The 15805-nt window shown below is 35.7% G+C and overlaps 1 protein-coding gene, 1 long non-coding RNA gene and 1 other non-coding gene across 4 annotated transcripts; 1 reads left to right on the forward strand and 2 right to left on the reverse strand.

Annotated features, from left to right (window-relative positions):
• Positions 1–187: 187 nt before the first annotated feature.
• LOC109093332 (flavin-containing monooxygenase FMO GS-OX-like 4) lies at positions 188–4465 on the reverse strand. 2 transcript variants are annotated; one of them, XM_042759898.1, is made up of 8 exons: positions 4319–4465; positions 3963–4216; positions 3475–3613; positions 2984–3126; positions 2667–2719; positions 2003–2127; positions 1560–1874; positions 188–1448 (listed from the first exon to the last, which is right to left on the reverse strand). In XM_042759898.1, the coding sequence occupies exons 2-8, from the start codon at positions 4175–4177 to the stop codon at positions 1089–1091; spliced, it is 1350 nt and encodes a 449-aa protein (XP_042615832.1). In that variant the 5' UTR covers positions 4178–4216; positions 4319–4465; the 3' UTR covers positions 188–1088. The 2 variants fall into 2 exon arrangements, with proteins under 2 accessions (XP_042615832.1, XP_042615833.1); XM_042759899.1 differs by having other exon boundaries at positions 3963–4239; positions 4319–4439.
• Positions 4466–7630: 3165 nt separating this feature from the next.
• On the forward strand, positions 7631–8821 carry LOC122145456. The gene is made up of 3 exons (XR_006160339.1): positions 7631–7648; positions 8411–8476; positions 8753–8821. It is a non-coding gene; the product is annotated as an uncharacterized LOC122145456 (long non-coding RNA).
• Positions 8822–11383: 2562 nt separating this feature from the next.
• On the reverse strand, positions 11384–11465 carry trnas-uga. Its single transcript has one exon. It is a non-coding gene; the product is annotated as a tRNA-Ser (tRNA).
• Positions 11466–15805: the final 4340 nt, after the last annotated feature.

Below are 15805 nucleotides of genomic sequence, written 5' to 3' on the forward strand. Positions count from 1 at the left end.
AAATGAATACCATATTAGCAGGGTCGGGCGATGTCTATGGTAACATTAAACTGTGAAATGACTGTAAAATGCATTATACACATCACATAAAAGATTTATATTACAAAAAAAAAAAACTTCATAAAAAAATAAAAAACACAACAATTAATAAAAAAAAATAAAAAAAAACTATAAAAAGAGTCAAAACTATAAATTATTACATTAATTTAAAATATTATCATCAATCAATTTATATATTAGTTAAATAACATATAGATATATCTATTATTTATAATGCATTAGTTTCTTGTTGATCCACCAGGTTACATTTACAACTATGTGTTTGCTGCATATGGGTAAAAAAAACAAAAACAGTAGAAGGGTTTATTAAAAATGCAAATTCATTCTCTACCAGCAGGTGGCGCTTTCGGAATGGCAGAGAAGTTATTTGAGAGAGCAGCAGGAGATGCCAGGTCTTGGTCAAGCCCAAGATACTAAGCGTAGACTGAGAAGCAATTGCTGGATAAAATCTGCTTTGTTGACTGCTGACTGGCAATTCCAGAAACCCACAGAAAAAGAGAGAGGTGCAGTTGCAAGTTATCAAGATTGTGTTGCCGTCTGCATTTGATGTCAGCTTGCGTTGTTGAGAGACAACAGGAATGTATTGGAAACACATGATAGATGTGGAACAGAGAGGGCAAAAAGCAGAGTGTGTAAAAGGGAAAATAAAAGATACTTGAGTGCCTTGTCTGTATTGCCGAGCCACAAAGATACGTTTTTTACATATAAGTGTCCCTTGGGGTTCACACTGGTTGGAATCTCTGGTCTTGATGGCAAGTTTTGGATGATGACATGAACTTTTATTTTAAAACACTTCATTTTATTAATTAAAAAGCAGTTCATGTCAAATAACAAGATTAGAAAGAAATTTAATTTAGACATTTCCTTTGTGGGCTCACCACATAAAAATAATAGTATGGATAGATATTTTATAAAATAATTGCAAAACGTATTAGTACTGAACAGTTTGTAAATATCCTAATTGTACTTGCTATAATGGCATATGCTTGTTAGCACCTTAATGATGGTGTATTTTTTTCCATCACAGCTTACATTTGTTTTTTAACAGCCAGAGGCTTCTGCAGCTGCTGGCCATGCAAATCGTGCACCTTCCACTCCATGTTATCCAGGACACTGTAGTTGTAGGTCTTGTAATTGAGCATGTCTCGGGCACGGAACACCTTGTTGGATTCGTACAGGTTGCTCCAATAGCACGGGAGGGGTTTGAATCCCCCCAGGCGGGCGAGCTCATCATTGTAGGCCCACTGCTCAGAATCTAGTTTAAGGATATGGCGGGTGGAAATTCCACGGGCACGACGGGCAGCAATGTCCAGTTCAATATCTTTCTCCATTTCCTCACGGGAGGGCAGGCGGAAAGAACCATCCAACACGGACAGCATAAACTGAGACTGGGAAAAAAAGTGAAGAAACAATTTGAAGATGTAACAAAGAGAAATTTGAGAAATAGCTCAGTTGATACGTATTCCCTTAAACAAAATATCCTTTGCTTTGCAACTAACCTGAATATGGAAATGTGGGAAGGGGCATATAGCTCTACAGATGCCCACTATAAAGAGTGAAGGGTAGGCTGGAGGTATTAGGAACTTATAGAGAGGCCAGACCAGGTGCTCCTGCACTTTTACACCCACTTTCTTATCTAGGAATGGAAAGGTGAAGTTATAGCCTGTACAAAACAGGAACACCTCTGGCTTGGTTCTCTCCCCATTTTTGAACTCTAGAGTGCCATCATCCAGTACAGAAGTTACTGGAGGAGCCTGCTGGACTCCTGGAGGAAGGGGGCAGGTCAAAGGCTGCTGCCCATGACTCAGGATCACCTGGAGGTAAATAATGGTACAAGGTAAACAGGAATACCAGATAAAATACTTTGGATGGTAAGCATAAGGTAGTAAGAATAAGATCATCTGAAAATTAACAAGTTGGTTCACAAGTATTAACAAAAGACCTGAGCTTCAACATTGGAGAGCTCCATGGCAATATCTAGTCCAGAGAGACCAGCTCCCAGCAGCACCACTGACTTTCCCGCGAAAGGTTCAGCAGTACGATAATCGTGACTGTGCATCAGTGTCCCTAAAAAATAGACATACAGTACATTTAGGCAAAAAACGATATTTTATATAAAATAGAATAACTAGAAATATTTAATCCCACTCGCTACTCAAACTTGCATCATCACCAAAAAGATTTATTAATAAGCAATGTTTTGGTCAATCAACATTCTACAAGCTTCCCCTTAATTAAGCCTGATGAATGTGGATTGACTAATACATGCTTTATATATTTTCTAGTTTATATTATACTATCACAAGAAACAGAAAGGTCTAACTTTTAATTAAACTACTGATAAATGTTAAGTAATATAATGATTAACTAAAACTTTCCACCCAAAGCCATGGTTCGATCTGAAGCAGTTCTCAGTAGACCCTCGCTCTGACTGTTAAACTGATAACATGTTGCAACAGCAAAGAACGCTTAAGAATTTGCAAGTCCAAGCACATTTCAAAGGTATTTTGCTGCCAAGTACCCAGATTCTTGGTTTTGAGATGCCAGATTCCTTTGATTTATTTTGCAAAGTAAAAACATCTTATAGAATGTAAGGAAGGGAAAACCTTTGAATTTTTCAAGTCCAGGTATTGGAGGGATGTAGGGGTCATAGAAATGTCTGGAATAAATACACATAATTATATTTTTTAAGACTCAATTTGTAATAATCAAATTTTGTTCACCTGATTATATAATCAAATCGTACACTGGAAAACTGGCACAGTATATAAGTGAAAGTGCAATACAGTTTCATTGCATCATTAGTTACTGTTTAATCCACTGCACCCAATGGCCTTATTGATCTAGGCATGTACATTTGAACTATAGTTGCACATAGGAAGGATTTACAGAGAATGTTTCACTCATTTTGCTGTACACTCACCCGTTGCACACCATAACGGCATCAAATCGCTCTGTAGTGGATTTGCTGTGGTCTACACTATTGTTGGAGTTGACATTCCAAGCCAACCCATTCCACCCACCCTTCACATCTTCTGGGGTCACTGAAGCCACTGAGGTGCCAAACTTGTTGGTAGAGGGAAATACACCTATTAATACTTTTTTTACACTCAGACTGATGGTTATCAAGCGAATTGATGCATCAGCAACATTCAGTCCTTTGTACAGCCGACTATTAATTCTCCAGTAGTTTTCCACAATCCCACAGACTGATCATAAATGTACAGTACAGATAAGGTATGTGATTTCTAACAGGTTAGTCACTTTGACAGACTGGTCATAAACAGTGAAATGAATGATTATCTGTCAAAACTATGCAATGAGCATGAATTTCCAGATATGCTGATCATTAAGAAAGAGGTGTGAGTATTTTAAAAACAAGAACTGGGCAACAACAAGTATTTTCTTTTTCACCTGAATGTGGTCCCACAGGCGAAAATGATCACAGTACTGCTCAAGGTACTTCCGTACTTCAGTGTGATGGACAAAAGAGGGGAGATGCTTTGCAAAAGGAAAGTCGGGGAAAGACATCACCTCTTTGGGAATATTGGTTCTAGCATATGGAAGAATACATGGCAAATCATTATAAAGCCACAATACTGCTTTAAATAATTATTATATCACATGCTACTGATATTTCAAGAAGACTTTAAAAAGAGGATTTTAAGCAAAAACTAAATAAAATAAAAGTTGATTTACATTACATTTCAGTAAGTAACAATGCTTGTCACATGGCATGTAGTAAGATGGTTACAACACTGATTAACACTTAATATTGCATTAATAATTAGACATTTTAAGTTCCTAAGGGACATCAATCCATATCTCTTGCGATATTTATGCAGTATAATAAATATAAAGTATTTCAGTTACATTAGTACCATAAAAACACATAAATTCACCTGAGGTCCCTGTACATGCTGCTGTGAATTGGTAAACCATTATCGTAAAATCCCACTCTCTCCTCATAGACCCAGGTTCCTCCGATATTCTTGGTGAGCTCGTACACCACTGGTGGCGCGAAGGTGTCTGGGCGGGAGAGAAGGTGGCGGGCCGCGCAGAGTCCCGCAGCACCGGCTCCGATAACAGCAACGCGCAGCTTTCCCAAGCCAGACATCTTTATGCAAAATGCGGGTATGAACTAGAAAGTTGACACCTGACAAAACAACGGATGCAAAACTGCAGATACTTATTGTTTCCTTGAAAATTGAAAAACTTGACCAGGTAACAAGTAGCCTATTATTTCCATTCTGCTTACTGTATTTCGAGCTGGTTATCTCCTGTCCTCGGGTGAACAGTACAGGGGTCTGTCAGTCTCTCAAAGCGAACGTGAACGCTCGTCTAACTATATCGAAGACGCGTTGGAATCTGTCCAGCTACCCCGGCAGCTCAATCAAATTAACCCTTCGTGTTTTGAAGTCATTTTCATTGCATATTGCCGGAATGCAATAAAGAAAAACTTAAATATATGAAAACAACAATATATGTCTGTATTTTAAAATTTCCGTTATAGGTTATTTTTAATTAGCCTAAGTAAATACAAGTAACACGAACAGGTGGAAAATAATTGTTCTACTTCTTCCTCATTTACATGCATGGGTTTTCATAATAGCACTTCATAAACCGCTTAGACAACGATCTATCTACAGGCACTTTCATTTATACATCAGTAATTGCAATAATTGTTTAAAAGTTTAAATATTAATTGCAGTATGCTTGAGAAGATTGTCACTTGCTAGTCTGGCATAACCAGATTTTCAGACTGACAGCAGGAGGAGTAGCATTGAATGGCCAAGGACCGCCCAAGATCCCGTATAACTGACAGGTAAAGCAACCAATCATGTTTTGTTTTGTGCCGCTTCATGTTTAGGGGTGTGGACATTTCGCCACCACAATAACAGACTGGTGTGTAAAACTCTTGGATGTATTTTAAAGACTCTATGCCGCGAACTTTACATATTTCACATACTTTAGAAAATCCAGCGTTTAGTTGATCCTGACAAGCGCTCATTTTCTTCTTTCTTTTGGCATCACGGCATTGTTGTTTCCAGGCGGAACGTTAAAGAACGCTGCACACACATCTGCCAGAAATCCTGCATAATTCAACCAATCCGACAACGACTTTGAAATCCCTGAAGCATGTGGCTAGAAGGGATACAGCAAAAACCGGAAGCTAACAATAAATGTAATTTTCTACCTATAAGATTGTGTTTTATTAACGTCTACACCTACCCCTTACAATAATGCAAAAAAAAGTAATAATTGTTGTACAGTGTGATTAAAATTACGCTGTATTGATGTGCGCCTGCCCAGTAGTTTTTGCTGTATGCCATCTAGCCTTAACCAAACAAAAAAGGTAAGCAATAGTTATTTTCAGTATTTCACCAACCCACCCCTGTACATGGATACAAGTCATGTCGTCTCTTATTGGATTCAGCATATTTCGCAATGCAAATACCAACATACTTCAAGCACTTGTCTGACATATGACTGTCTGCAACTATGCAGTTGACCTATGGGTAAGCCCCGCCCCCCTTAGCTGCTGTTGCGAACTCAGACAAACAGAGAAGGGTATTCCCATAGACAGTAAAAGAAATGGACACAGCGACCCCGTTGGATTCAACGGAGACAAGTGAAGTCAATTAAAAGCACGCACTTCCTGGGGGTCGAGCGTACTGCGCAGACTCAAACTCAGCTTGATGACGTAGATGTCACGTGAGCAACCTGTCTGACAATTGTAAGTCTTCTAATCGCTGTGCCAAGAGAAATCTGAATCACCCACCAAATCTTGCAGACGTTGTTGAATAATTTTGTCTCGTTGCTTTTATGGACTCTCTATGGGCTTCTCCCTTGACTTCATGCCTCAGCGTCCCTCTGATTGCCTCATAGACAGTAAAAGATGGCCTGCGAGCTTCTCTATGGAGACAGATAAGTCTCAAATATAATTCACGCAAAAAACACGATTCACACATGCGTAGACAATTTCACATGCATGAAACCTAATTCACGTACACACACAAAAAATTCACGTGCGTGAAAAAAAATATATATTCACAAAAAGCAATTCACATGCGCAAAATAAAAATATATATTCATAAAATACATTTCACAAATGCAAAACACAATTCGTAGATATACAACTGTGCAAAAAAACTTTTGAATGTTTAAAATGTACGAGTGTCTGAATGTACAAATCGTCATTTACTACGAATCCACTCGGATTTGTGTGTGTGTGTGTTTTTGAGACTTTCCTGGCAGAGCTCTCTTCCCACGTGGGTCTGTCGTACTCTTTAGCCAATCAGATGCGAGCTTACCATTCAACCAATCATATCATAAGCCACTGAGAGTGCATTCAAGGAGCACGATTCTGCGCACTTTTGCGCAATATGGATTAATTAGAACGGACATTAAGCCTTTACATCAGTAATCCCATAGACAGTAAAAGAAATGGACACAGCGACCCAATTGGAACTCAATTAATACAAGTGAAGCCCATTTTTAGCGATTTTTAGAACTTCCGTTTCTGACGCGCAGACTCAAACTAAGCTTGATGACATCAGCAACCTGTCTGACAGATGTAAATCTTCTAGTAGCTGTGCGTGCAAACTGCCATCGTTAATCTTGCAGAGATGGCGAGCTTGAGCGGCGAGTTCTTTTTGGCGTGAGTGAGCAGGAGTAAGTATTCTGATTAATTATTTTGTATAGTATTTTAAAATGTAACGCCAGGGCTTCTATGCGCTTCTCTCTTGACGTCTCCCCGATTGCCTGCGAGCTTCTGAATGCACTCTCGGTGGCTTATGATATGATTGGTTGAATGGTAAGCTCGCATCTGATTGGCTAAAGAGTACGACAGACCCACGTGGGAAGAGAGCTCTGCCAGGAAAGTCTCAAAAACACAGACACACAAATCCGAGTGGATTCGTAGTAAATGACAATTTGTACATTCAGACACTCGTACATTTTAAACATTCAAAGGTTTTTGTGCACAGTTGTATATCTACGAATTGTGTTTTGCATCTGTGAAATGTATTTTATGAATATATAATTTTATTTTGCGCATGTGAATTGCTTTTTGTGAATATATATTTTTTTTTTTTCACGCACGTGAATTTTTTTTGTGTGTACGTGAATTAGGTTTCATGCATGTGAAATTGTTTACGCATGTGTGAATCGTGTTTTTTGCGTGAATTATATTTGAGACTTATCTGTCTCCATACTTCTCCTCCTGTCCATACGGTAATTTCTCTACTGTGCGACAGAGAGTCGCAGGTTATGACGCAATAGTTAGCCTATTTTTACAAAAACTGCTTCTACGGGGCCATAACATAAGATACAAGGTAATGGGGCCTTTTATACATTTTCGTGTTTCTTTAGAAATAATGAATGGACAAATGGAGTCTTTAAACGCCTCAGATGTAAAGTTATTCGCTGTCAAAGTGACGCCCAGGGATGCTTCAATAAAATATGAAACCCGGAGGCTGCAGTTCTAGGACCGCAGTTCTAGGACCCTAGTTTTTTTGTGACAGCGCCACCTACCGTACTGGATCAACACTAATTAAAGATGGACGACGTGGACAGCAATCAGACGGTGAGTACCGATATTTAATTAAGTTTTATTTTATAACTTTTAAACGGTGACAAGTTTACATAGTGAGAACTGCTAACTATGAATTAATAATTAATAATAATCCCACCAAATTAAGAATTCGTGAGCTAGTTTTATTAATTACTACAACGTTAATTCATGGCCATGATTTCATAAATCCTTGTTGAGTTTTAATGACGAAGTATTATAAGTAAATCTATCCAGCACATTAATTAAACTTATCAGATGACAAGAGCATGGTTGATGTAAGGTTTGTAAGATTTACCTGCAGCTTAATGTATTAGTGTGAATACTGGCTTAATACTCATTGTTTTACCATATTTAAGTATAAAATATATTTCATAATTAAACTGCACTGACTGCCTAGTTGTGTTAGCCTGTTGTTTTGCCATTGTTTTGCAATGATGAATGAGGCGTTTGGCAGTTTTAATAGCTTGTTACAATTTGGCCTAATCTGCACACATACAGTCCATTGTTATCATGTGTTAGTTTCTGTCATGTTCTGCATGGCCAATATGAAGTGATTTTATGGATTTGGTTAGGCTCACTGGAGGACAGATGATTAAAAAAGGCACTAGGGATATTTTCATGATCTCAAAATATTAACAAGTCTTCTTTCTGGTCCAGATTATCATTTCAGGTCAGAGTACAATATGAATTATTTTTGCACAATGCCTAGTGCACCATTTTGCTACTGATATTCTGTTATCACAAAAAATGATTGTTCTCTGATAACTATTTCAGTGAAGTGGAAGAATTTAATAGAAAGATTGACAAACAATTGAGGGAAGAAGGGAGATCATTCAATTGGTGGGTATTGCTCTTATGTACTTACACATTTGAAGTTTGTAATTAGATGTCAGTAACATGAATATTCTGTTTGGCTCTCTCTCTAAAACTCCAACAGTGCATAAGTATATAATATTTCAGTTGAATATGTATATATATATATATATATATATATATATATATATATATATATATATATATATATATATATATATATTATATATATATATTAGTTGAATATGTTAAACAAATGTTTCTTATTTATCTCTCTCTGTCTCTCGCTCTCTCTTTCTCTAGAGTTGAAGCCTACAGCCATTCTATCCATGCAGCAACTGATGGAAAAGGGGTTCGCTTTGGTGCTGTTGTTGCAAAAATGACATTTTTGACAGCTTTTTTTTTCAGGATTCTTTGATGAATAAAAAGTTAAAAGGAACAGCATTTTTCAAAATATGAATCTTTTCTAACAATATAAATCTTTGCTATCACTTCTTAACAATTTAACACGTCCTTGCTGAATAAATGGTTTAATTTCTTTCAAAAAAAGAAAATAGAAATTTATCGACCCCAAACATTTGAACAATAGTGTATATTCTTAGAAAAGATTTCTATTTTAAATAAATGCTCTTCTTTTTATCTTTTTATTCATCAAAGAATCCTGAAAAAAAAAAGCTTCCAAAAAAATATTTGGCTGTTGTCAACATTGATAATTCTAATAATAAATCAGCATATTAGAATGATTTCTGAAGGATCATGTGACACTTTATACTGGAGTCATGGGTGATGGAAATGCAGCTTTTCATCACAGAAATAAATTATATTTTAAAGGATATTTAAATAGAAACCATTATTTTATATTCTAATAACATTTTGCAAGATTACAGTTTTTTTCTGCATTTTTGATCAAATAAATGCAGCTTTGATGAGCAGAAGAGACTTCTTTAAAAAAACATTACAAGTCTTACTGATCCCAAACTTTTGAACGGTAGTGTGTGTGTATATATATATATATATATATATATATATATATATATATATATATATATATATATAAATATATATATATCATACGCTGATTCCAACTTTAACTATATATATATGTATATATATAAATAAACATTCTTGAATCATTCTTGTGTCTTGTCTTGCCTCTCAACAACCTTTAAAATATCGGCTGTAATTTAGTGACTGCATACGCTGATTCCAACTTTAACTTACCTGATAATGAGCTAATTCACCTTAAGGAGGTTAATCAATATACAGTATAATAATTCAAGAGACTAAGACTTTTAAGGTTCTCCATTTTTTTACAATTGTTTTAAAATTGATATACAGTTTTCATTTATATTTTGTGTAAATTCATGTTTAAATTTAAAATTGTGACTCAGAGCACACTTAGTAATTAACCTCTGATGCATTTTAAATCAAAAATCACATTTAAAAAACAAATTCTACTGAGATAAATATACTGATGCTATATACAAACATGACTACAAACTAAACCAACAGGGTCCTAGAACTGCAGTCCTGAAACTGCAGCCATCGCTATATCATCCAGTACGGTAGGTGGCGCTGTCACGAAAAACTAGGGTCCTAGATCTGCGGTCCTGAAACTGCAGCCTCCGGTTGTGCAGGAAAATACTATTGGGACAAACAAAGTGAAGTTGCTAACTTTCTTACAATAACAGCTGTCAGTGTGAAAACCTTGTCCCAAGATGTTTTTGATCAGTTTTGGACACAGAAGAACCACCATATATAAAAGATTTTAAAATAAATATGGTGGGTAACAAGATTAATTTGAAAGCCAGGGTTTACAGATCACAATGCAAGTGAGAGAAGCCTTATGGTCATCACGATCGGAGATGGCAACATCCAGGATTCATGTACCCCAGTGTAAGATTCAATTAATTTACATTTGACCAGTTTAAAGGTGCAATTGGTGATTGTCTTCGGAAACATTTTGGTTATGCTGGTTGAAAGTCTCTTCACATCCCGATAGCAATCATTAAGTTAAGTGATCAAAATATATTTATATGTATTTATATATTCTGTGGAAGGCGTAGGACCAATAAATGTTCGTCCAATCAAAACGCTACCTGCCTGTAAAATATGTATTTGCATACCCGGTTCGCGCAGACAGGAGTCGTCATCAGCGCGTTCACATGTGCTGTGCAAACAGAGCGAGAATGAGATACAGACATCAACAACCTGATCTTTCTTCCTGGTATTGTAGTTCTTTTACTAACTTACTATAAAGTTTTCTCACCGGTGAACGACACATGAAGTATTGTAGTAATGTTGTCTCTGGTCATCTGGTCTGTGTGTGCGTTCATGCGCTCAGGGGTGTGGCTTTGGACGGCGATTGCAGCGAGGGTGGGACCTTAGTTTCCAGTGCTATCAGGCTAAAGTTAGCATCTTCCAAGATCTACTGCACCTTTAACATGGAGAAGCTATTTAGGTTGGTACGTTAGCATTGACTCACTAACTAAGCTAGTTTTAGCCAGAGACACCTTGCTGAAGCACAAGATGGAATTAACGTTCTGCTTGAGCAGATGAAAATGGTAAATTAATGTATTACAACCAGAAAATGAACGCTTTCGTCGTAATTGGGATTGGGGTTGAATGCTTAGGGACATTTTGCTCTGTCTGGTTTGGGTTTAGGAAATTGAATAAAATAAATTACATTGCCCATCCTCTCAGGATACCTGGAATAAGTGTTACAAGTACCCTAGGCACATAGTTTTCCCATTTTTGTAGCATAAACACCCTCAAACCGATGAAAGCTTCAGAGTTTCCTATGGTTTTTCTATGGCGCTGAAACCTAAAGATGTGAGAGTTGCAGCTGATACTCAACTGCTATTGGCTCATCTGAGATTGAGGGGAGGGGCTTACAGATAGGTCAATTTTCACTTCCTCAAAACGATGAATTTCCGCTGCGAGCAGGGTTCGAACCTGCGCGGGGAGACCCCATTGGATTTCAAGTCCAACGCCTTAACCACTCGGCCATCGCAGCACCGGAACTACGCTCCACAACGACTTCCTTTGTTATTGAGTTGCCGGTATAACAAGTAATAAATAAATGGAACGCTCCGCGTAAATTAGAACGTAACACCACCTTGCTTTTAAGTTAAAATTCATATATGTGAAGTATGTATTAATTAAAGACTGACTGACATGTCTAAAAATACGAGTGCGCGTCATGGAAACTTAGTTAGGCGAGGGGTTCTGCACTGACCCGAGACCGATCTATTTTATACTGATTGTTGTTTTAGTAAAACCCACTTCGCATCTTAATTTCTTCTTGAGAAGAGTGGAGAGTTTATCCTTATTTCATTAAAATATGCTTCTATGTGTCTTGTTAAGACCTGTGAAACCTAAGACCTTAAAATTAAAAATACAGAAATATTCTTCTTCCTTTTTGTGGCATAATTACATGCATATATGTTTCAGGCAACGTCCAGTAGGTGGAGGTAGAATAATACCACATAAATAAATGCTATAATCTGCATCGTTATCTACAACTTTACTGACATAGCTATATATTCAAAGTCATATCAATATCTGTTTGGAATCCTTGGAGTGCAACCATTGTCATTCTCACATAACAAATAATGGCAACTCACAGCAGAAATAATCATGTTTGTTCCTTATGAGTCATATAGGTGTCTTTGAACTGATGACTATATTTACAGCTTTTCCTTTTCATGAAAAGGTCAGTGTTTCATATAATAAAGGAATCTCTGCATTGTTACATCAGAAAAGATTTTGCTTGCTTCTATACAATTTATCAGTTAAAACCAAAACAATTAAAATATGAAGTGTGTCTATGTTATAGTATAACTATAATCAAATAATGAAGATTCAAGTGAGTCAGAATTTGATTAGGATAGACCAGTAATAACAGAGGTCAAGAGCAATATTAGTCAAGACTAAACTGTTCCAGAAAGTCAAAAAGGCCTTACAACAGGGCAGAACAATTTAAAACCGCACCCAGTATCATGCAACGGCTCAGTCAAGTGGACCTCTTTGTACAAAGATCAATGCACTCTACCCCACATTTCACAAGTACACTGTTTTAATGTTGTTGCTGGAAACCACAAATGTCAAAGATTACAGGTACTAGTGGAATTCATGTACATCCATCACACCTTTACAGGAGATAAGAAGATTAGATGCCTGAGATCACTGAGATCAACCAAAACATCCCCGGTTAAAGAACAACATCTTTCAGTTGTCAAGTTTTTTAACAAAAACTTCTAATAGTAACTTCACTGTATAATCCATGTTTACATAGCATTCTGTCAAATTAGAAGTATCTTAATCTATCATTCTTTACCCTCAGTGACCTCCTCTACAATCTTTATATCACAGTTTATGTACTGTTTTATACAACGGGCTGTATATGGTTTTGTACCTTGTACTGTATTGTATGTAATGTACTGTATAGTCTTAAACATACATTTTTAAAAATAAAGGTCCCAAAAAAGGGATTTTCGCAGTGTTACAAAAGAAGAGCGATTCTGGATTCCCCAAAGAACCAGTTATTAAAAGAACAATTTGTGTGTGTGCAAATAATCCTTTCATAATATAAAGAACATTTTTACATTTCTTCAAGAAAACATCAATGCCAATAAGGAACCTTTATTTTTAAGAGTGTATTGTAGTTGTGCACTGTCCCACAGTGTATGTTGCCTTACAATTTCCACAAGCTATGCTGTGCAGTACTGAATTTTATTCTATTCTATAATCTATGAATTCTATTCTATTCTGATAAATTTCTTTCCTCTACCTGTGTAATTCTAGTAGATACAAATCTTTCCACTGTCAGCATTAACAAGCAATTAAATCATATTTTAATGTTATTTTCAGCATATTGTCAGGTTGAATTATATTCACTGTCATCAAAAGGTTGTCCTTGGCTTGAATACAGACAAATTATAAATTATTTATTTCTGGTCCCAGATAACACGTGTTATTGGTTTTCCTTCCGTAGGTTTATAGTATTAAGGAAATAATAAAATGCTGTATAAATGCAGAATATTATGCAAACTTTTGGTCTGAAGTATGCAGGTGTGTCAGGAGAGCCACACATCCTCGATGAACTCAAAGAAGCAAACTTAGCTGCTTATAAATCTGGGTTTATAAGGCTGTTTTCAACAATTGCAAAATCCTTCATTTCACGCTGTTACTGAACAAATAGAAAAATCTCAACATTGCATACAGTTGCCAAGTACAGTTGAGACACTGTGACAGGATCTTGAGAAATGTTCATGTAATTAATGAACAGAAGCAATGCTGTGAAGATAAGTGTCCCAAATTTCCGTTGAAAATGAGAAAAAGGATATGCTTTAGTTTAGACATCCTTGTACAAGCCATCTGAACATATTGCCATTTATTATGTAATGTTTATAATTATGTCTATAATAGGGAAAAACATTTTTATGGAAGAAGGCTAAAGACAATAGATTATTTAATTCCTATAGTTCATATATAAAATAAAATTAAAAATAATATAATATAATAAAAGATTGCCACATTGTGTTGTTTGATGTGAGATTATTATTGAGATTATACACAGATGTAAAAACACATGAGTAACAAAGTGTGGGAGGCAGTTTTGTAGAGAATTTCTCAGCTATGACAATATAAACTATTTTTTCAGGGACAGAGACATTATTGTTAACATTCAAAGAACAGCAGGATCTGTATGGGACGACAGATTTAAGTAAGTGATTAATTAGAGGGGTCTGTACATTGTGTGTGAATATATGACTCACTATATGAACATTGTGATTATTAAATCATGTGTTGATCAGTGAGGAGGTTTTGGTACAGTCATGACTCAGAGGACTGTAATCTATTATAATACACCATGGGACAAAGGTTTAAACTTGCTTATTGCTGTAGTTTTCCCGGATCAAGCAACTAATCTTTTAGGCAATAAAAAAGTTCCCTACGGTACTTCCACGAATAGATTATTATTTTTTTTTAAATCTAAATGTTAGGGAAAAAGTTATATATGTTAACATACTTAAAGCAATAGCTAATGAATAATGCTCCATTTATCTTTAATGTTAATAACAAGAATTTATCTTTTTAAAACAAATTGTTACATTTAGAAGTAATTTGTTCAAAAATACAGTAAAACAGTAATATTGTGAAAAAATGTTACAGTTGAAAATAACTTGAATAAATTTTAAAATGTAATTTATTCCCATGATGGAAAAGCAGAATTTTCAGCAGTCATTACTCATGCATTTCTTATTGTTGAAAACAGTTCTGCTGTTTAATATATTTAGGAAACCATTATACATTTTTTTTTTTTACTGGATTCTAAGAAAGAGAAACTCAAAAGAACAGCATTTATTTTAAAAAGAAATCTTTTGAAACATTATAAATGACTGCACTGTAACTTTAATCATTTAATGCATCCTTGCTGTTTAAGAATATTATTTCTTTATTTTCATCATTTTTTTTTTACAGCATTTAAACCTCTGAATGATACCTATATAAAATTACACTTTTTGTACAAGGAACACTATTATGTAACTAACAATTAACAACAGTATAGGCAAGGCAAGTTTATTTATACAGCACATTTCATACACTGATAATTCAGCGTGCTTTACATACAAGGAAGTAAAATAATCATAAAAAATCATCAACAATAAAACAAGGAATTTAAAAACTTTTAAAATGATTTAAAAATTGATTTAAAATGAATTTAAAATGGTTAAAAATAGAAAATGACTATACATAACATACAGTGCAATCAGTTCGGACATCGCACAGTTCTCATTCAATAAATGCAAATGTAAACAGAAGAGTTTTGAGTCTGGATTTAAATGTGACTATTGTTTTAGCACATCTGATCTCTTTTGGAAGCTGATTCCAACTCCGGGCGGCAAAATAGCTAAAAGCGGACTCCCCTTGTTTTGTGTGAACCCTTGGTATTTCTAACTGACTCGATCCTAATGATCTGAGTGGTCTGTTAGGTTTATATTCAGTCAGCATATCTGCAATGTATTTAGGTCCTAGGCCATTGAGTGTTTTATAAACGAGTAAAAGCACTTTAAGATCAATCCTAAATGTAATTGGAAGCCAGTGTAAGGACCTGAGGACTGGTGTGATATGTTCAAGTTTTCTGGTTGTAGTCAGAATTCTTGCAGCAGCATTCTGGATTTGCTGCAGCTGTCTAATGGTCTTCTTGGGAAAGACGGTGAAGATACCATTACAATAGTCTACCCTGCTGCTAATAAAGGCATGAACAAGTTTCTCCAAGTCTTGACTTAAAACAAATAATCTAATTCTTGCAATTTTTTTGAAATGATAGTATGCTGATTTAGATTAATA

Source organism: Cyprinus carpio, chromosome A7 (genome assembly GCF_018340385.1).
Source record: "Cyprinus carpio isolate SPL01 chromosome A7, ASM1834038v1, whole genome shotgun sequence".
In the NCBI taxonomy this organism is placed as follows: domain Eukaryota; kingdom Metazoa; phylum Chordata; class Actinopteri; order Cypriniformes; family Cyprinidae; genus Cyprinus; species Cyprinus carpio.

Bases quoted from the DNA above. Each gene is read 5' to 3' on its own strand.
- LOC109093332 (XM_042759898.1), bottom strand. From the start codon at position 4,177: ATGTCTGGCTTGGGAAAGCTGCGCGTTGCTGTTATCGGAGCCGGTGCT. The intron at 2,720-2,983 runs GTGAGTGTACAG...TATTTATTCCAG, and splicing joins GCCGTTATGGTGTGCAACGG to ACATTTCTATGACCCCTACA. The intron at 2,128-2,666 runs GTTTTCCCTTCC...TCTATTTTTTAG, and splicing joins TGGACTTGAAAAATTCAAAG to GGACACTGATGCACAGTCAC.